The sequence below is a fragment of the Mobula hypostoma genome, chromosome 8 (genome assembly GCF_963921235.1).
Source record: "Mobula hypostoma chromosome 8, sMobHyp1.1, whole genome shotgun sequence".
Taxonomy (NCBI): domain Eukaryota; kingdom Metazoa; phylum Chordata; class Chondrichthyes; order Myliobatiformes; family Myliobatidae; genus Mobula; species Mobula hypostoma.
Window position 1 is genome coordinate 44,577,375 of NC_086104.1, and position 17,031 is coordinate 44,594,405.

Here is a 17,031-nt window from a genome sequence, read left to right on the forward strand (position 1 = left end):
GTCATGACAACAATCATGTTCGTGTCATCCTCTATGTCAACCAAACAAAAGAGCTGGTTATTGAGTTCAGGAAGGGGGAGGGTGCACATGCTCCTGTTTACGTCAATGGTGCTGATGTCAAGAGGGTTAAGAGCTTCAGGTACCTAGGTGTGAACAGGAGGTTCACCAATAGCCTGTTCTGGTCCAACTACATTGATGCCTCAGCCAAGAAAGCTGAACAGCACAACTCCCCTCAGAGGCTAAAGAAATTTAGCATGTCCTCTTTGACTCTAACCAATACTTATCGATGCATCACAGTTTGGTATAGTGACTGCTCTGTTTGTGAGCACAATAAACTACAGAGGGTTGTGGACACAGTTGAACACGTCACAAAAACCAGTCTTCCAGGATGGACTCTGTCTGCATTTCTCACTGCCTTGATAAAGCAACTAGCATAATCAAAGACCACACCCACCCTGCACAACTTAAATAAAAACTAAAATATCTACTGGAGCAAAAGATCATCAAAATATTTAGCAACAGAAAAAAAAACAAATGTAACACTTATGCCCCACCATTTAGTGGTGTGAATTTCTGCACATTTGGATGATTTTTTTGATACACTATAATCTGGTTACACTTTTTAAAAAGGAAATATTGAAGGCATGCTTTCAACATAATTTCATAAAGCTTATGACACAGCAGTCAAAATGAATAATAAAACAAAAGTGTAGTGTAATCTATTTACAGATACAAAATTAAATTGCAAACTTCATCTATTGGAGTGCTGAGTAAAACCATATTAAGATTACAATTGTGTGAAAAATGTAATAAATTCATTAGGTGGGCATTTTTGATCCTTTCAAAAACAGATATCCAAAAATTCAATTTGAATCAGTATAACTTTGGACACGTCTCTTTGTTTAGTTTTTGACTCCTTATTTGAATGGCAAAATTCTTGTCATTGATTAATACTTGTTGGAAGATTTCAATAGAAGAAATGTGTGCTCAGCAGATAACATCTTCCCAACAGCAAGCATATCCCATTCCAAAAGTCATTTGTAAGTGACCTTTAGAATCATCCAATCAATTATGCAAATTCATTATTAAGCAATGTCAGTCTAAAACCAACAAACTCAATGCCTTACAAATGTAATGACACTTAATCCATGAATGTAGTATTTCTAATTGTAGAAACAAATATCAGTCGTTTGCCGAATCAAAGGAGGTGACGAATCAGCATATAGGAGGGAGATTGAAAATATGGCTGAGTGGTGCCACAACAAGCTCTCACTCAGTGTCAGCAAGATTATTGGGTCGATTATTGACTTCGAGAGGATGCAACTGGAGGTCCATGAGCCGTTTCTCATCAGAGGTGGAGGGTGTCAGCAAGCAACTTTAAATTCCTCAGTGTTATGATATCAGAGTTATAACTTCCATTGCAAAGAAACACAGAAATGCCTCTACTTTCTTAGAAGTTTGTGAAAATTTGGCATGTAACCTAAAACACTGATAAGTATGCCGTGGTGAGTATATTGACTGGTTGCACCACGGCCTGGTATGGAAACACTGATGTCCTATTATGGAAATGCCTATAAAAAGTAATGGATATGGTCCAGTCCTTCACGAATTAAAGCCCTCCACACCATTGAGTACATCTACATGGAGTGCTGTTGCAGGAAAGCAGCAAACATCATCAAGGACTCAACCATACATGCTAAGCTCTATTCTTACTGCTGCCATCAGGAAGGCGGTACAGGAGCCTCGGGACCTGGACAAACCTGGTTCAGGAACAGTCATTACCCCTCAACCATCGATCTCTTGAACCGGGGATAACTTCCACTCAACTTCACTTGCCCCATCACTGAAGTGTTCCTAACACCTATGGACTCACTTTCAAGGACTCTTTATCTCATGTTCTCAATATTTGTTGCTTATCTATTATTATTATTATTATTTATTTTCTCCTCTTTCTTTTTGTATTTGCAGTTTTATTTTTTGTACAATGGTTGTTGTCCATCTCGTTGGGTGCAGTGTTTCATTGATTCTATTGTATTTCTTGCACTTACTGTGATTGCTTGCAAGTAAATGAATCTCAGGGTTACATATGGTGACATATATGTCCTTTGACAATAAATTTACTTTGACCATTGAGAAAAAGTAAGTTACCAAATGCAACCAAATCAATACACTAAATTACCAGTATTAACCGGATGAAGAGTGTGAAAATTCATCAGGATGCAATTTCAGGGTCATTATTGCATTCAACAATGTTCTCAATAACAGGCCCTGATCAGAATTTGCATATAACAAATAATAGCCAGTGTCAATATTTGTTTAATGATATCATGACCATGAGTCCAAAGCAGTCCTCAACAACTTCCCTGGCTTGGAACCCCATCAGCTAGAACATCTTTGCTTGTTTCAAAGACGTTGGACTCAACCTATGGCATGTAGCTCTCCAGAGATGGGCAAAATCCCTACTAAGTCAAGTTTCTAGCATAAAGATTCCAAAATTATTTGTTCTACAAAAAGCATATAGAAAATCTCTTCTACAAAGCAAGTAATAAAATGCCAGTGTTCTGTTGGGAAATTTTGTCTCCCAACCACTTTTTAAAAGATTTCACAAGTTATTTCTGTAATTTTGATGACATCTGTCCTTCATTGGAAAGGAAGAGTAGACAGTTCTGTTTAACTCTGAATAATTCTGTTTAACTCCTGATGATATAAAAGTTGGATGTAGTAGGAGACTGATTTTATATGCATCCATGCACTAAAAAACAAGACATAGTTTATCAGAGGAAGCAATCAAAATCCAATTCTAATATTTGTCTGAGAAACAGGTCAAATATCAGTGAAGAGCCATGAGGTTTCTGAACTTTAAAGACAAATAACAAATAATACTTTGTGATAAAATGTATCCTCCAACTAAATATCAAGGCATTTCTGGAAACTCATGTATCCAGCAACTAATAGGCCAGCAACAGTCTGCCCAGACTTGACAATATCTGCCAGAGAGAAGTAGTTGAAAAACTGGCGAACCATATCCTTATGATACTGGAATGTTATCACCAGAAAACTTATTTCCTGAAAGGCAAAAATCTCTTACGTGTTCTGGCAAGAATATACTTCTCACTGCAGAAAAGAGATTCGAGACCCATTCCATCAATAATCAGTGGCGCAGGCGAAAGGTTGGGAAGACATTATCTGTATTTCCTTTATAGGCAAATGTCAGAATTGAGAATATTGAAGTTAGTAAGTTCATATATCCTTGTCATTATGACAGGGACTTAAGACAATACCGTGCAGCAACTAGCCCAATGGAATACTAGGCCCCAAAACTCCTTACATCCTAAACTGATATAAGAACACCAAAGCAAGGTGGAGCCAACCCAGAGAATCTCTCACTTCCTTTAACATCTACCATCTACTTAGACTCCATTTTGAATATAGTGAATGACTGAGCCTCCATGGCCCTCTTTGGTAGAGAACATGAAAGGTTCACCAGCCTCTGAGTTAGAACTTTTTCCTCATCCTTATCCTTATTTTGAGGCTGTGGCCCTTGGTTCTAGATATAGCAGCCAGAGGAAACATCAACACCACATCTATCCTTTCAAACCCAGAAGAATTTTGCCCACTGAAATGAGATTACCTTTCATTCTGTAAAACTAGAGAGCAGAAACCTAGTCTGTTTAAACTCTTCTAGGTTAGTTATGGAGTCATACAGCACAGACACAGGCCCTTCATCCTAATTCATCTATGTCAAAAAAGATGTGCAAATAGTCCCATTGGCCTGCATAATGACCCACATCTCTCTAGGCCTTACTTTTCTTATCCAAATGTCTGTTAAACATTGTAATTGTAACTGCCTCTACAGTTTCCTCCAGCAGCTTGTTCCACCACTTTCTATGTGAAAAGGATTCCCGTCAGGTCCATTTTGCCACTCACCTTAAATCTTTGCCTTCTTGTTTTAGATTTCTTACCCTGGGAAAAACACAGTGACCATCCACTTTATCTTCTCCCTTATGATTTTATATATCTCGAAGGTCATCCTTCAATACTCTATTATTTAGGCAAAAAAAGTTCCAGCATATCCAACTTGTTGTTATAACTCAAGTCCACCAGTCCCAGTAAGGTATACTTATAAATCTCCTCTTCACCTTTTTGATCTTAATGACATCTTTCCTATGGCTGGGTGACAAGATATGCAAACAGTACTCAAAATGTGGTCTCATCAATAACTTGTATAATTGTAACATGACATCCCAACTCCTGTCTTGTTGTCCTGGTTGATGAATGCCAGAGAGCTAAGTGCCTTCTGCATCATCCTGCTTACCTGTATCATTGCTTTCAATGATCTATGTTGTCGGGCCATCTACATAGAGAAAAAATTTCTAGATATACGTATTTAAGAAATTCCATCCCATCAAAACTCTTTTTACTGCGGTAGACCCACCCAAAAAAGTGAGGTTGAAATCACCCACTATAACAACTATTAACTTTACAGCTATCGGAGATCTTCCTAGCTCTTCTAGCTCCCACAGACTATTGATGGGACCTAAAATACAACCCCATCAAAGTGCTCATCCTGTTCTTATTTCTAAGTTCCAATCTATACCCCCATTAGATGTTCCTCCAAGAATATCCTCTCTAAAAATCACAGTGATATTCTCCCTAACTAAAAACACAAACCTCCCCCCTTTATCAAGCCTGCTAATCTTCTGATTCCTTGCTGCACTCACTATCAAGAATAATCCTACTTTAGAGATATAAATCAGAACCATACAGAATATTCCAGATGATGATGAGAAATGTTTCTCTGTTTTAATTAAGACTGTGCTGCCTGAAACAGTGCTAGAGGATGATTTCATTCTAACTTAAAAATACGTGTAAGCACAAGATGAAATATTCAGGCCAGAAGGCTGGACAGACTGCTCTTCCAGTAATTGTATACAGTGATCATGGGTTAAATGGGATCCAAAATGAGCTAGCCAATTGGATACAAAATTGACTTGATAGAGGAGGCAGGTTGCGTGGAAGCTGGTTTTTCATATTGGAGATTCAAGATTCAAGATTGTTTACGTAACATCCTGGTTAAGATTTTTGCTGCTATGTTGTAGGTATTTCATTTTAGCAGTTCTGTAAGAGCAGCCTGTTCTGCTCTCAGCCTATCTGGGTTTGAACTGAGATAAAGGGCTTTATTGTTCAACTTAGGAATGTGCTGTCAGCCAGTCAGGATGATGGAATTGGGAGAAGGTTCCAGGGAACACTGGGTGGACAGGTTTTGTGAGGGACACTGGTGCGGGTCGAGGTCTTTTTTTGGTGGGAGCTGGGAGAAGGCAGGAGGGAAGATGGCTGAGGATGCCATCACTGTTGCATAACGTGCTTTGTGGAGATGAATGACTTCAAGGAGGGAGGACCAATACTCCCGTGGGAGAGCCTGTTTGTTTGAGATGATTTTCGAGTGACATTCGGGAGGTGGTGTGCGCTTTCATGCGGACCGAGGCTCCAGCACTTGAGTATTGGACAAATTCAAGATGAGCTCCAACTTATGTGCACATTTGACTGTTTAACTATAATAGGCCCTTTTTGTTTTTTCTTTCTTTTCTCTAATAACTCTTTGGTTAAGTTAATGTTCATAAATATACCTTCTTTATAACTGTATGTAGTGTACGATCCGTTATTTCTTGCCGAAGGGTGACTTCAGAGGGGCAGTAAATCTCACAGCATTCACACAAACTGGGGTTTGGGTAGGTAAGACATCCCAACCTCATGGGTTTGGCGAGACCAAAGTTGTATATACCTCAGATATACAGAACCTGAAAAGGTGGGTTTCTCACTGCGGAGTCCAGTGGCTGTTAGTGAGGGGTTAATGAACCGCATTTCCAGAGATGCTCAGTAAAAAGGGGTTTCATTTAATATAATTTCCAGTACACAAGTAGAACAAAATAACTGTTACTCCAGATCTGATGCAGCACAATAAAGACACAATAAGTATGAATACATAAGATAGCTTATATATCATAGATAGGGGGTTGTATGTCCATAAAGTAACACTAAACACAGGAATGTCTGTACATATGGTGACTGACAGAAAATTATAAAGTAATGGTAGATTAGAGGGTGGAGGTATTGATCAGCCTTATTGCGTGGGGAAAGTAACTGTTTTTGAGTCTGGTGGTCTTTATGTAGATGCTACGTAGCCTTCTCCATGATGAGAGAGGGACAAACAGTCCAGAGTAGGATGGGTGGGATCCTACATGATGTCACTGTTTTTTTCCAGCACCTTTCTGTACACATGTCCTTGATGGCAGGTAGGCTGGTACTGATGATGAGTTGGGGAGTCTTGACTACCTGTCAAAACTAGTCAACGCCGTCAAAACAGTTTTGACCAGCCTACCTGTCTGCTACAATGCAGTTTCTGTACCACATTTGGATGCTCTCTTCTGCACATCTGTAAAATGACATGAGTATAGATATGCGTAGCTCTCTTCAGTCTCCTCTGGAATTCAAGGCATTGTGAGCTTACCTGATTGTACAGTATGCTTTCTGGGACCATGAGAGTTTGTGCAAAATGTGCAACTTCCAGGAGTTTGAAACTGCTCACAGGTTCCACTGCTGTGCCGCCACGTAAAAAGGGGCACAGTGAGTGGTGGAAGTTCTCCTGAAATAGGTAACCATTTCCTTTGACCATCTCCAAGACAACCATCTTGTTGGCATCAAGGAAGGTTATTTACCTAGCACCAGGACATCAGTTCTTCTACTTCCTTTCTGTAAGCTACCTCATCATTGTTGGGGATGGGCCCCTTCACTGTTATGTCACCAGCAAACTTGAAAATATAAACACTCGGGTGCTTGGCCATGCAGTCATGTGTGAGCAGAGTGTATAGCAATGGGCTCAGTACACAGCCCTGGGGTCATTCATGTTGAGGATTATGGGAGGAAGGAACACGGTTGTGCATTCTGACTATCTGAGGTCTTTTGCTTAAGAAGATGCCTATGACCAGAAGTGTACTGCAGACATAAGTGCTAAATCCATTGTTGATCACTAACTGCCTTGACAGTCTGGATCAGAACGTAGTCAGTATAGTTAGGTAGTTTGCAGGTTGCACTAAAAATTGTGAAGAAAGTTATCTAAGATTACACAGGATCTTGATCAACTGACCAGTGGGTAAAAGAATGGCAAATGTAATTTAATTCTGATAAATGTGAAATATTGCATTTGGACAAGATCAAGCAAGGCAGGACTTAGAGAGTAAAATGCAAGGCACTGGAGAGTGTTGTTGAATGAGAGACCTAAGATTACAAGTACATGCTTCCCTAAAAGTGGTGAAGAAAGCTTGTGGCATGCCTATCTTCATCAGCCAGGATGAGCAGGAATGTCAGATTACAGTTACACAAGGTGTTGGTGACAGCATACTTGGAATATTATATGTAGATTTGATCGCCTAACTATAGGGATGATGTCATCTATCTGGAATGGATGTAGAAAAGATTCCTAAGAATGTTAGGAGGGCTGGAGGGATTGAGGTTCAAAGAAAGTCTGGACAGGCTGATTTTTTTTTCCCTGAAGCAAAGGAGGCTGTGAGGTGACTTGTATAAAGTCATGAGGTACATAGGTAAGGTGAATAGTCATAGTCTTTTTCCCAGGGTAAGCGAGTCTGAAACTAAGTGCATAGATTTAATGTGGTGGGGTAAGATTTAAAGGGGTTCCAAGGACCAACTTCTTCCATAAATGAGTGGTGGGTATGTAGAATAAGCTGACAAAGAAATTGTAGAGGCTGATACAATTACAATATTTAAAAGAAATTTGGACAAGTATATATAGGAATTGCCATTTTCCAGAAAGAAGATAAGCAGGGTTGTACTTTGTGAACCCACTGAAATTACCCTGATGTACCACCCCATTAGGTCTAATAACCTGTTAGAGGACAGAATGCAGGATTTTTCTGATACCCTGCAAGCTTCAATGCAGGAATTTATTTGCAGCAAAAGAAATATTCATTCACTTTGCTGATCTTGTTCAGAAGCGAGATATGTTCTCAAAAAAAATCTGATTTTCACTGCAGTATTCCATCAATGGGTACATGCTGCATGTACTTTGTAAGCTGTAAATCAGATGTGGGATCATAATTGAAGTTGGCCTCAATGAAAAGGATAGAGTCCAAGTTCTGGGAAAAGTTCTGTGTGCGCTCCCGCACCAGCAGGCACAGGAAGAGCTTCTTCCGTGAGGCTGTAACCATGCTGAACCTCACATCACAGCGCTAAGCAGTAGTGCACCCATGTTGTACTGTCTCAGTACTTTTATATTTGTGTGCTGTAGCACTTACTTTTTATTCGCAGTTATTTTGTAAATAACACTATTCTTTGCATTTCTGGTCAGATGCTAACTGCATTTCATTGGCTTTGTATCTGTACTCGGCACAATGACAATGAAGTTGAATCTAATCTAATCTAATCTAACGTTTTCTCTAGACCCATCAACGATATTTCAAATCAAACCGAGTCTGCTAGATTTCTTAATGCACGTATAGTATTTGAAAAATCTTGTAACCTGCTTCCTTTCACTATTCAGATATTCTTCAGTGTTGCCTATCACATTACTGTTAGCAGCTGGTGTAGTCACAGATATCTCCCCTTCAAGAGATGATGGCTTGGAGCAAGAATCTCACAACAATGTTTCTTCACTGTGGCAGTCAATCCGTTATATGGTTATCAATGGCTGGATACTAAAATTATTGTAATGGGCAAGTGGTGTATAGTTGGCATGCTGCCTCTATTGCAATCATGCATTACAATCCTGACACTTATTTTCTGGGTCCATCAATCAATTTAGCATCCAAAGTCAAAGACTTTTTCTTCCTTAAGAGCACTTTTTGAACACCAATAGCATATTTTTACAGCTGTTTGATAAACTTTATTATTTATTTAGTATTAAAATATGAAATTGTTTTAAATGTGCCTCATTTAGTTAATTATTTTGGTTAATTTACCATTGACATACCCACTGTAGCTGTTTAATTGGTTTACCTTTCCCAGCTGCAATGAAATACTGTAGTTGAATTAAATGGCAGCTCTTGTATAATTGGTGTTATTCATTTTTTTAATATAATTTCTTGTTGATTATTATTACTATGTTTCTATTATTTTCGTCACCTTACTTAAAGGACAGGAAACAACTTGCTTTCAGGTTTCAACTAATCTGTCTCTTGGCAAAGTACCTGGCAAAGGTACTGAGTGTACAGGAGAGTTTCATGTGGCTTTTTTTTTTACTTTCTTTTCTGTTCTAGTCTAACTATATTCCACAGTTGAACTTGGTCTGCTTGGAATGCATCAAAATCTTATTGCATCAAGAAATACAAGCCAAACATACTTCCGACAACTTTTCTGTATAACAATACTAATTCATGAATATGTAGTTTCTTCAGCAAATTCGCTTAGAATTGTGTTTAACTTTTGACATTGCTCATTCTGACCTTATTTTTTCTCTAAAAAAATCCCAGCTGTACCATCTTCCAAAGCAAATATTAATGTTCTTGCCTATCAGGTTTTACCTAATTTTATAAGTGATGTCAAAAATTAAGAAGTGTGTTGAATAAAATTATTTTCTAAAATTGCTAAATTGATATCAGTTTCTTCTATTTTTAATTCCCACAAGATGGCATAATTGTGACAAAATATGGATTAATAGATTGTACATATTTGAAGTATTAAAGATCATCCATGCATATTGTTAAAATTCTACCACATTTTAAACAGTTTTCTTAAGTAGAAATACACTTCCAGAGCAATTTATACAATAAATTGAATTCCTTCCTCCAAACCATATTAAGCAAAAGAATTTGGCACTTTTCCAGATGGATACTCACTTTGCTTCTGATTTAGATTACCAAATACAGCATAAAAGCATATTTAGAGAACATTTTGATGCCATCATTTGTTGAATAATGAGGGAGATATATTTACCCTGACAGCCATTTCATTGTAGAAATTCATCTTCATAATAAAATATGCTCTCTGTGAATTAAAGAAGATAGAACAGACTGTAGTTACAGAAAGATACAGCTCAAATTTGACATATAAAAGTTAAGAATCTTTATAAATAATACATAATAAGAAATGCATTCACAGAGAGAAAAACTCCAACTGTACATTTAAAAGGCAGCTATCGTTTTATCTATAATGCAAACGTAACCATTAAAACATACTATATTCAAATTACATGCTGTTGCAGATAAATCATCATGAAAAGATCTGCACTGAGTTTCATGATCAATGTTACTCTACTAAGACCAGAAATACAAAAATAAAAGATATATCCACAAGCGCTGATGGCAATCCGTATTGTAGAGTTTTAGGCACAAGGTCTTTTAAAGAGTTTCACTGTTGCATAAAGGAAATTTACATTTCACAATGTCTGGTTGATTTAAAATTTCAAAGAGCTCATGCTTTATACCTTCCACTCTTCAAGAATATCTGTGCCCAAGAATAAAAATTATGCCTTCCAACCATCTGTACAAAACCCCATATACTTGGCCTCATGAGAACAATTGAGCAGTCAATGAATTTCATATCACTTAATATATATATTTTAGTATTATAAAACTTGCAATATTTAAACTACTTAGCCTGTGCTAATATATCAAGTATTGAAAACAAGGCCTATATAACACTTACCAACTAGACATGCAATTAAAGAAAATAGACTTTGTAGTATTATTTAAATTTTAAAATGCAGAACAATTATATTTTTCATCTACATTACCCATCATTATGTCTTTCTCATTAAATGACCCCTGCAAATACTGCAACTTTGACATATATCATTCATTCCAAAGTGTGGATTTTATTGCATTTTTGCTTTACTGAATCATTTTTATATCCTGTCTCTTTGTAAAGTATTTTGGAATGTTTTGAAGTGAATTATAGTATGCATATTCAAATCTTCCTTCTAATCTAGTTGTTTAATAGATTGTTTAGAAGTGAATTTCAAACACAGATTTAGTAATGTAGTCAGCAGAGTAGCGCATTGAATAAGTTAGTGGATTGGCAGCCGGCGTTTCAGAACATTGATCCACGAGCATGAAATTGAAACCCACCACAACAATTTAAATTCCAGTAATTAAATCAATCTGGAATCAAAACAAAAATGTCTCAGTAGTGGTAATCATAAAGCTACAAGTTGTTATGAAATCCTAACCAATTCACTAATGCTATTCTTACTCAGTCTGGTCTAAATTTGAATCCAGACCTACTTATGTGATTGACCCTTAACTCTTGTTCCAGGTCATGGGGAACGGGAATGAGTAATAAGTGTCAGTATTTCATGGAACACCACATTCAATAAATAAGCAAAAAGAATACATTTTTATTTTATTTCTTGCATTGCCCAGTACAAAAGTACACACTGTCACGAAGGAGAACCTCAAGGGCCTCTGCGGATATATTACATAAAAGCAAAAGGACTGCAAGGGACAAAATTGGTCCTCTGAAAGATCAGAGTGGTCATCTATGGAGCTAGAAGAGATGGGAGAGATCTTAAATGGATTTTTTGCATCTGTATTTACTAGGGAGACAGACACAGAGTCTATACAAATGAGGCAAAGCAGCATTCAGACCATGGAGCAGATATAGATTATAGAGGAGGAGGAGTTTGCTGATTTGAGGAATTAGGATGAATAAATCCTCAGGTGCTGACAAAGGATCCTCTCAGACCCTGTGGGTGGCAAGTGCATAAATTGCAGAGGCCCTAGCAGAGATATTTAAAACATCCTCAGCCGGAGGATTGGAGGATAGGTAATGTTATTCCATTGTTTAAGAACGACTCTAAGAATAGGCCAGGAAATTATAGGCTGGTAAGCCTGACATCTTTAGTGGGTAAATTTTTGGAAGGTATTCTAAGGGACTGAATATATAAGTATTTGGATAGACAGGGACTGACTAGGGATAGTTAACATGGCTTTGTACATGATAGTAAACACGAGGAATTCTGCAGATGCTGTAAAATTCAAGCAACACACACCAAAGTTGCTGGTGAACTCAGCAGGCCAGGCAGCATCCCTAGGAAGAGGTACAGTCGATGTTTCGGGCCGAGACCCTTCGTCAGGACTATCTGAAGGAAGAGCTAGCAAGAGATTTGAAAGTGGGAGGGGGAGAGGGAGATCCAAAATGATAGGAGAAGACGGGAGGGGGAAGGATGAAGCCAAGAGCTGGACAGGTGATTGGCAAAAGTGATATGACAGGATCATGGGACAGGAGGCCCAGGGAGAAGGAAAGGGGGGGAGGGGGAAAAAAACCCAGAGGATGGGCAAGGGGTATAGTCAGAGGGACAGAGAGAGAAAAAGGAGAGAGAGAAAAAGAATGTGTGTATATAAATAAATAACGGATGGGGTACGAGGGGGAGGTGGGGCATTAGCATAAGTTAGAGAAGTCAATGTTCATGCCATCAGGTTGGAGGCTACCCAGACGGAATATAAGGTGTTGTTCCTCCAACTAGGCGACACTTCACCTGTGAGTTGGCTGGTATGATATACTGCATTCAGTGCTCCCAATGTGGCCTTCTATATATTGGCGAGACCCGACGCAGACTGGGAGATCGTTTTGCTGAACACCTATGCTCTGTCCGCCAGAGAAAGCGGGATCTCCCAGTGGCCACACATTTTAATCCCACATCCCATTCCCATTCTGATATGTCTATCCACGTCCTCCTCTACTGTAAAGATGAAGCCACACTCAGGTTGGAGGAACAACACCTTATATTCCGTCTGGGTAGCCTCCAACCTGATGGCATGAACATCGACTTCTCTAACTTGTGCTAATGCCCCACCTCCCCCTCGTACCCCATCCGTTATTTATTTATATACACACATTCTTTCTCTCTCTCTCCTTTTTCTCCCTCCGTCCCTCTGACTATACCCCTTGCCCATCCTCTGGGTTTTCTTCCCCCCTCCCCCCTTTCCTTCTCCCTGGGCCTCCTGTCCCATGATCCTCTCATATCCCTTTTGCCAATCACCTGTCCAGCTCTTGGCTCCATCCCTCCCCCTCTTGTCTTCTCCTATCATTTCGGATCTCCCCCTCCCCTTCCCACTTTCAAATCTCTTACTAGCTCTTCCTTCAGTTAGTCCTGACGAAGGGTTTCGGCCCGAAAAGTTGACTGTACCTCTTCCTAGAGAAGCTGCCTGGCCTGCTGCATTCACCAGCAACTTTGATATGTGTTGCTTGTACATGATAGATTGTGTTTAACCAATCTTATTGAGGTTTTTTTGAGGAAGTTACAAGGAAAGTGATGAAGGCAAAGCAGTGGATATTGTCTACATAGTCTTTAGCAGGGCCTTTAACAAGGTCCCACATGAGAGGTTGGTCAAGAAGGTTCAGTCGCTTGGCATTCAAGATGAGGAAATAAATTGGATTAGACACCAGCTTCCTGGAAGAAGCCAGAGAGTGGTAGTAGATAGTTGCTTCCCTGACGGGAGGCCTGTGACTTGTGGAGTACTGCAGGGATCAGTGCTGTGTCTGTTGTTGTTTGTCATAGATATCAATGATCTGGATAATAATGCGGTAAATTAGATCAGTAAACTTGTGGATGACACAAAGATTGGGTGTGTAGTAGACAGCGAGGAAGACTATCAAAGCTTGCAGCAGGATCCGGCCCAGATGGAAAAATAGGCTGAAAAATGGCAGATGTACTTTAATGCAGTCAAGTGTGAGGTGTTGCACTTTGGACGGACAAACTATTGTAGGAGTTACAACTTGAGCAGCAGAGCACTAAGGAGTGTAATAGAACACAGCAATCTGAAAATATAGATCCATATTTCCTCGAAAGTATTATCAGAGATATATAGGGTCATAGAAAAAGCTTTTGGCAAGTTGGCCTTCATAAATTAAAGTACTGAATGCAGGAGTTAGGATCTTATGATAAAGTTGGTTAAGTCCGATGAGGCCTAATTTGGAGTATTATGTGCAATTTTGGTTACCTACCTACAGGAAAGATGTAAACAAGTTTGAAAGAGTACATAGAAAATTTATAAAACTGTTGCTAGGACTTAAGGACCTGAGTTATAGAGGAAGATTGAACAGGTTAGGACTTTATTCCCTAGAGTGTAGAAGACTGAGGAGTGATTTGATAAAGGTTCGCATAATTATGGGGGGTGATTTGCTGAAGGTTCGCACAACTATGAGGGGTGATTTGATGAAGGTTCGCACAGTTATGAGGGGTGATTTGATGAAGGTTCGCACAGTTATGAGGGGTGATTTGATGGTTCACACAACTATGAGGGGTGATTTGACGAAGGTTCACACAACTATGAGGGGTGATTTGATGAAGGTTCGCACAGTTATGAGGGGTGACTTGATGAAGGTTCACATAATTATGAGGGGTGATTTGATAAAGGTTCGCACAATTATGAGGGGTATAATTGGGGTAAATGCAAGCAGGCTTTTTCCGCTGAGGTGAGGTGAAGGTTCAGTACATCCAAGTATCCAGCAATGATACTGTATAAGACTGTGGACAGCAAGAACAAAGCATAGTTTGAGTGGAGTGTTCCTATGTACACCATCTCAAACAAAATAGATTAGTAGCAGAAAAGAAATGCAAGCAGCACATAGGGTTAGAGTACAGAAAAATGTTTTAAAATAAACTTAATTTAAAGCCATTCAGAACCATAGCTACCAGGTGACCAAATCTAGGAATTAGATATTCCAAAGTTTTCAATGTGATTGAGTGGTATTGTTAAGAAAGGATGCCAACAGTGCAGAAACTAGAAAGGATCTTGGCTCTGTAGATTGTGGAATAAAGTTAGAACCAGTTTGGGTGGAGCTCACCATAGAGCAGAAAATAATAATCAAAGTCAGTTGAAGTCCCCTGAATAGTGGTAATGTTGCAAAGTGCAGCATAAGTAGAAATGCATCAATCAGTTTTAATCTGCACATATACTGCGCAAGTCTAAATTGTAGTACAATCCATTCTAGGATGAATTCCTGGAATGTAAACAAAATAGATTCCTAAATTAGTATATTAAAGACAAGACAAAGAAACGTGTTTTAAATGTGGCTACATTTTAGATCATACTATTTTCAATGCAATGAATATGGTTTAATTAATATTTTTGTTATAAAGGACCTCCAAAAGAATGACCATATAAAACTTTCTATGGCTTAAAAATGCGGCTCAATCTGAAATTAGGATTTTCAATCTAAACCAAAAAAAATGAGAGGGTATGAGGAGTTTAGTGAGGGTATGGTGGAGAACTACATTAAACTCTATGGCAGCATGCAAGTAATGACTAGTGATTAAATAAAAATAATTCAATTGCAACAAATATATTTTCCTCTAAGGGACAAAAATGCAAAAAAGGAACACCCCAGCCTTGAGTGTAGGAGAATTAAATATTATATGGGAAAATACATTGAATCTAAGATAAATTAAAGATAATACTAAATTCTAAAACAGAGTTATATGGCTGTCAGAAAATAAGCAGGAAGCTTAAGGACTGGAAGTGTTTTAGAATTCAACAAACAATAACCAAAAAATAAAAATTGATAAAGAAAGGGAAAATAGAATCTGAAAGTTAACTAACATTAGGGCAAACTGAAACCCTCTAAAAAGTAAATAAAAAGCAAGGAACTAGTGAGACAAATATGGATATCTTACAGGAATGGGAGAATTAACAATTGGAAATAAGGAAGTGGCCATGGACCTAAACAAACTCTTTCTGCTTATTTTCTCGGAGGAGGACGTAAAGAAACTCTCAGAAAAACTGGAGAACTAAGTGCTTAGTGCAAATAAGGAAGAAATCAGTAGAAATAAACAAGTAAAAAAAATTAACTTTATTGAAAAAAAATGACCAAAATCTGAAATCCAGATCATCAGGCCCTTGGGACTTATTGCACTTTTGAAAGATGTGGCTATGAATATGGCAGATACCTTGGTTATCATTTTCCAATTTTATGCATTTTAGAATGATTACTGTAGACTAGAAGGTAGCATATGAGTTCCCATTACTTAAGAAAGACGGAACAGAAAATACGGGGAGGTTTGAAGGGTGTTGCCTCGAAATGTTGACCATTTATTTTTTTATTTATTTTATTTAGAGACACAGATCAGGTTGCGTCTTCCAGCAACCTACCGATTTAACCAAAGGACAATTTATAATGACCAATTCACCTACAAAAGAGAACATCTTTGGACTGTGGGAGGAACTGGAGCACCCAGAGGAAACTCATGAGGTCACAGAAAGAATGTACAAACTCTTTGCAGATGCACTGAGCTGTAATAGCATTATGCTAACCACTAAACTACCATGGCACCGTTCCTTCTATAGATGCTGCCTCACCTGCTGCGTTCCTCCGGGAAACTACCAGTCTGTTAGCCTGATATTGGTATTGCTCAATGTAACCCAATTTTTTATGAGCCCAACGTCACCCCGGAAGCACTTTCATACTTGCCAACGCCCCTTTCAGGCACAGTATACTTTTCGGCACCCCCATAGTCTACCATATGCTAACATGAGAAAAATGATTCTATTTTAAGTTTTTATTTGTCTTTAAACCTAGCTCACACAGTACTTGTGCACTGTACAGCAACTTCAATATCAAAGTGATCATTGAGCTTGACAATTTTTAGCAAGAGTTGAAATATCTGGTTCAATTTGTGACAGCAAAAGCATTAAGTCCCCATGCTTAACAATGTCCAAGTGGTTTGCTTTTCTGAGTATGTGTTCACTGCACTGAAGCCTCTTTCAACAAGATAGGAAGATAGAAATGCAACGAAGATCAGTTTGGCTCTTCTCCAAAGACCAGGAAACTTTGTATGACAGCGTAGCCACAAAAACTGACATTTTTGTAAAGCATTTTTGCTTCTTCATCATTCTGAATTTCGATAATTTCTTCTTGCAAGCTCTCTTCCTGTTCTTCCACTTCGCAAAGAAATGGGTTAATTACCCAGTCTGGAATTTCCAGATTCTGAAAATCCTTCTTCAGTGACTGCAGGTGCAAGCACCGCTCTTGCAAATCACCATCTGTGAAAGAGAGTGCCATACTTTCCATTCAGGGAAA

At 38.6% G+C, this 17,031-nt stretch overlaps 1 protein-coding gene across 1 annotated transcript in view; it reads right to left on the reverse strand.

The window, feature by feature from the left end:
- Positions 1-17,031, reverse strand: part of spata17 (spermatogenesis associated 17) — a 306,947-nt gene that overhangs the window by 227,618 nt on the left and 62,298 nt on the right. The window contains exon 4 of the mRNA XM_063057259.1: positions 9,946-9,996. Within this exon, the coding sequence (XP_062913329.1) occupies positions 9,946-9,996 (51 nt within the window). The remainder of the gene's footprint in view (positions 1-9,945; positions 9,997-17,031) is intronic.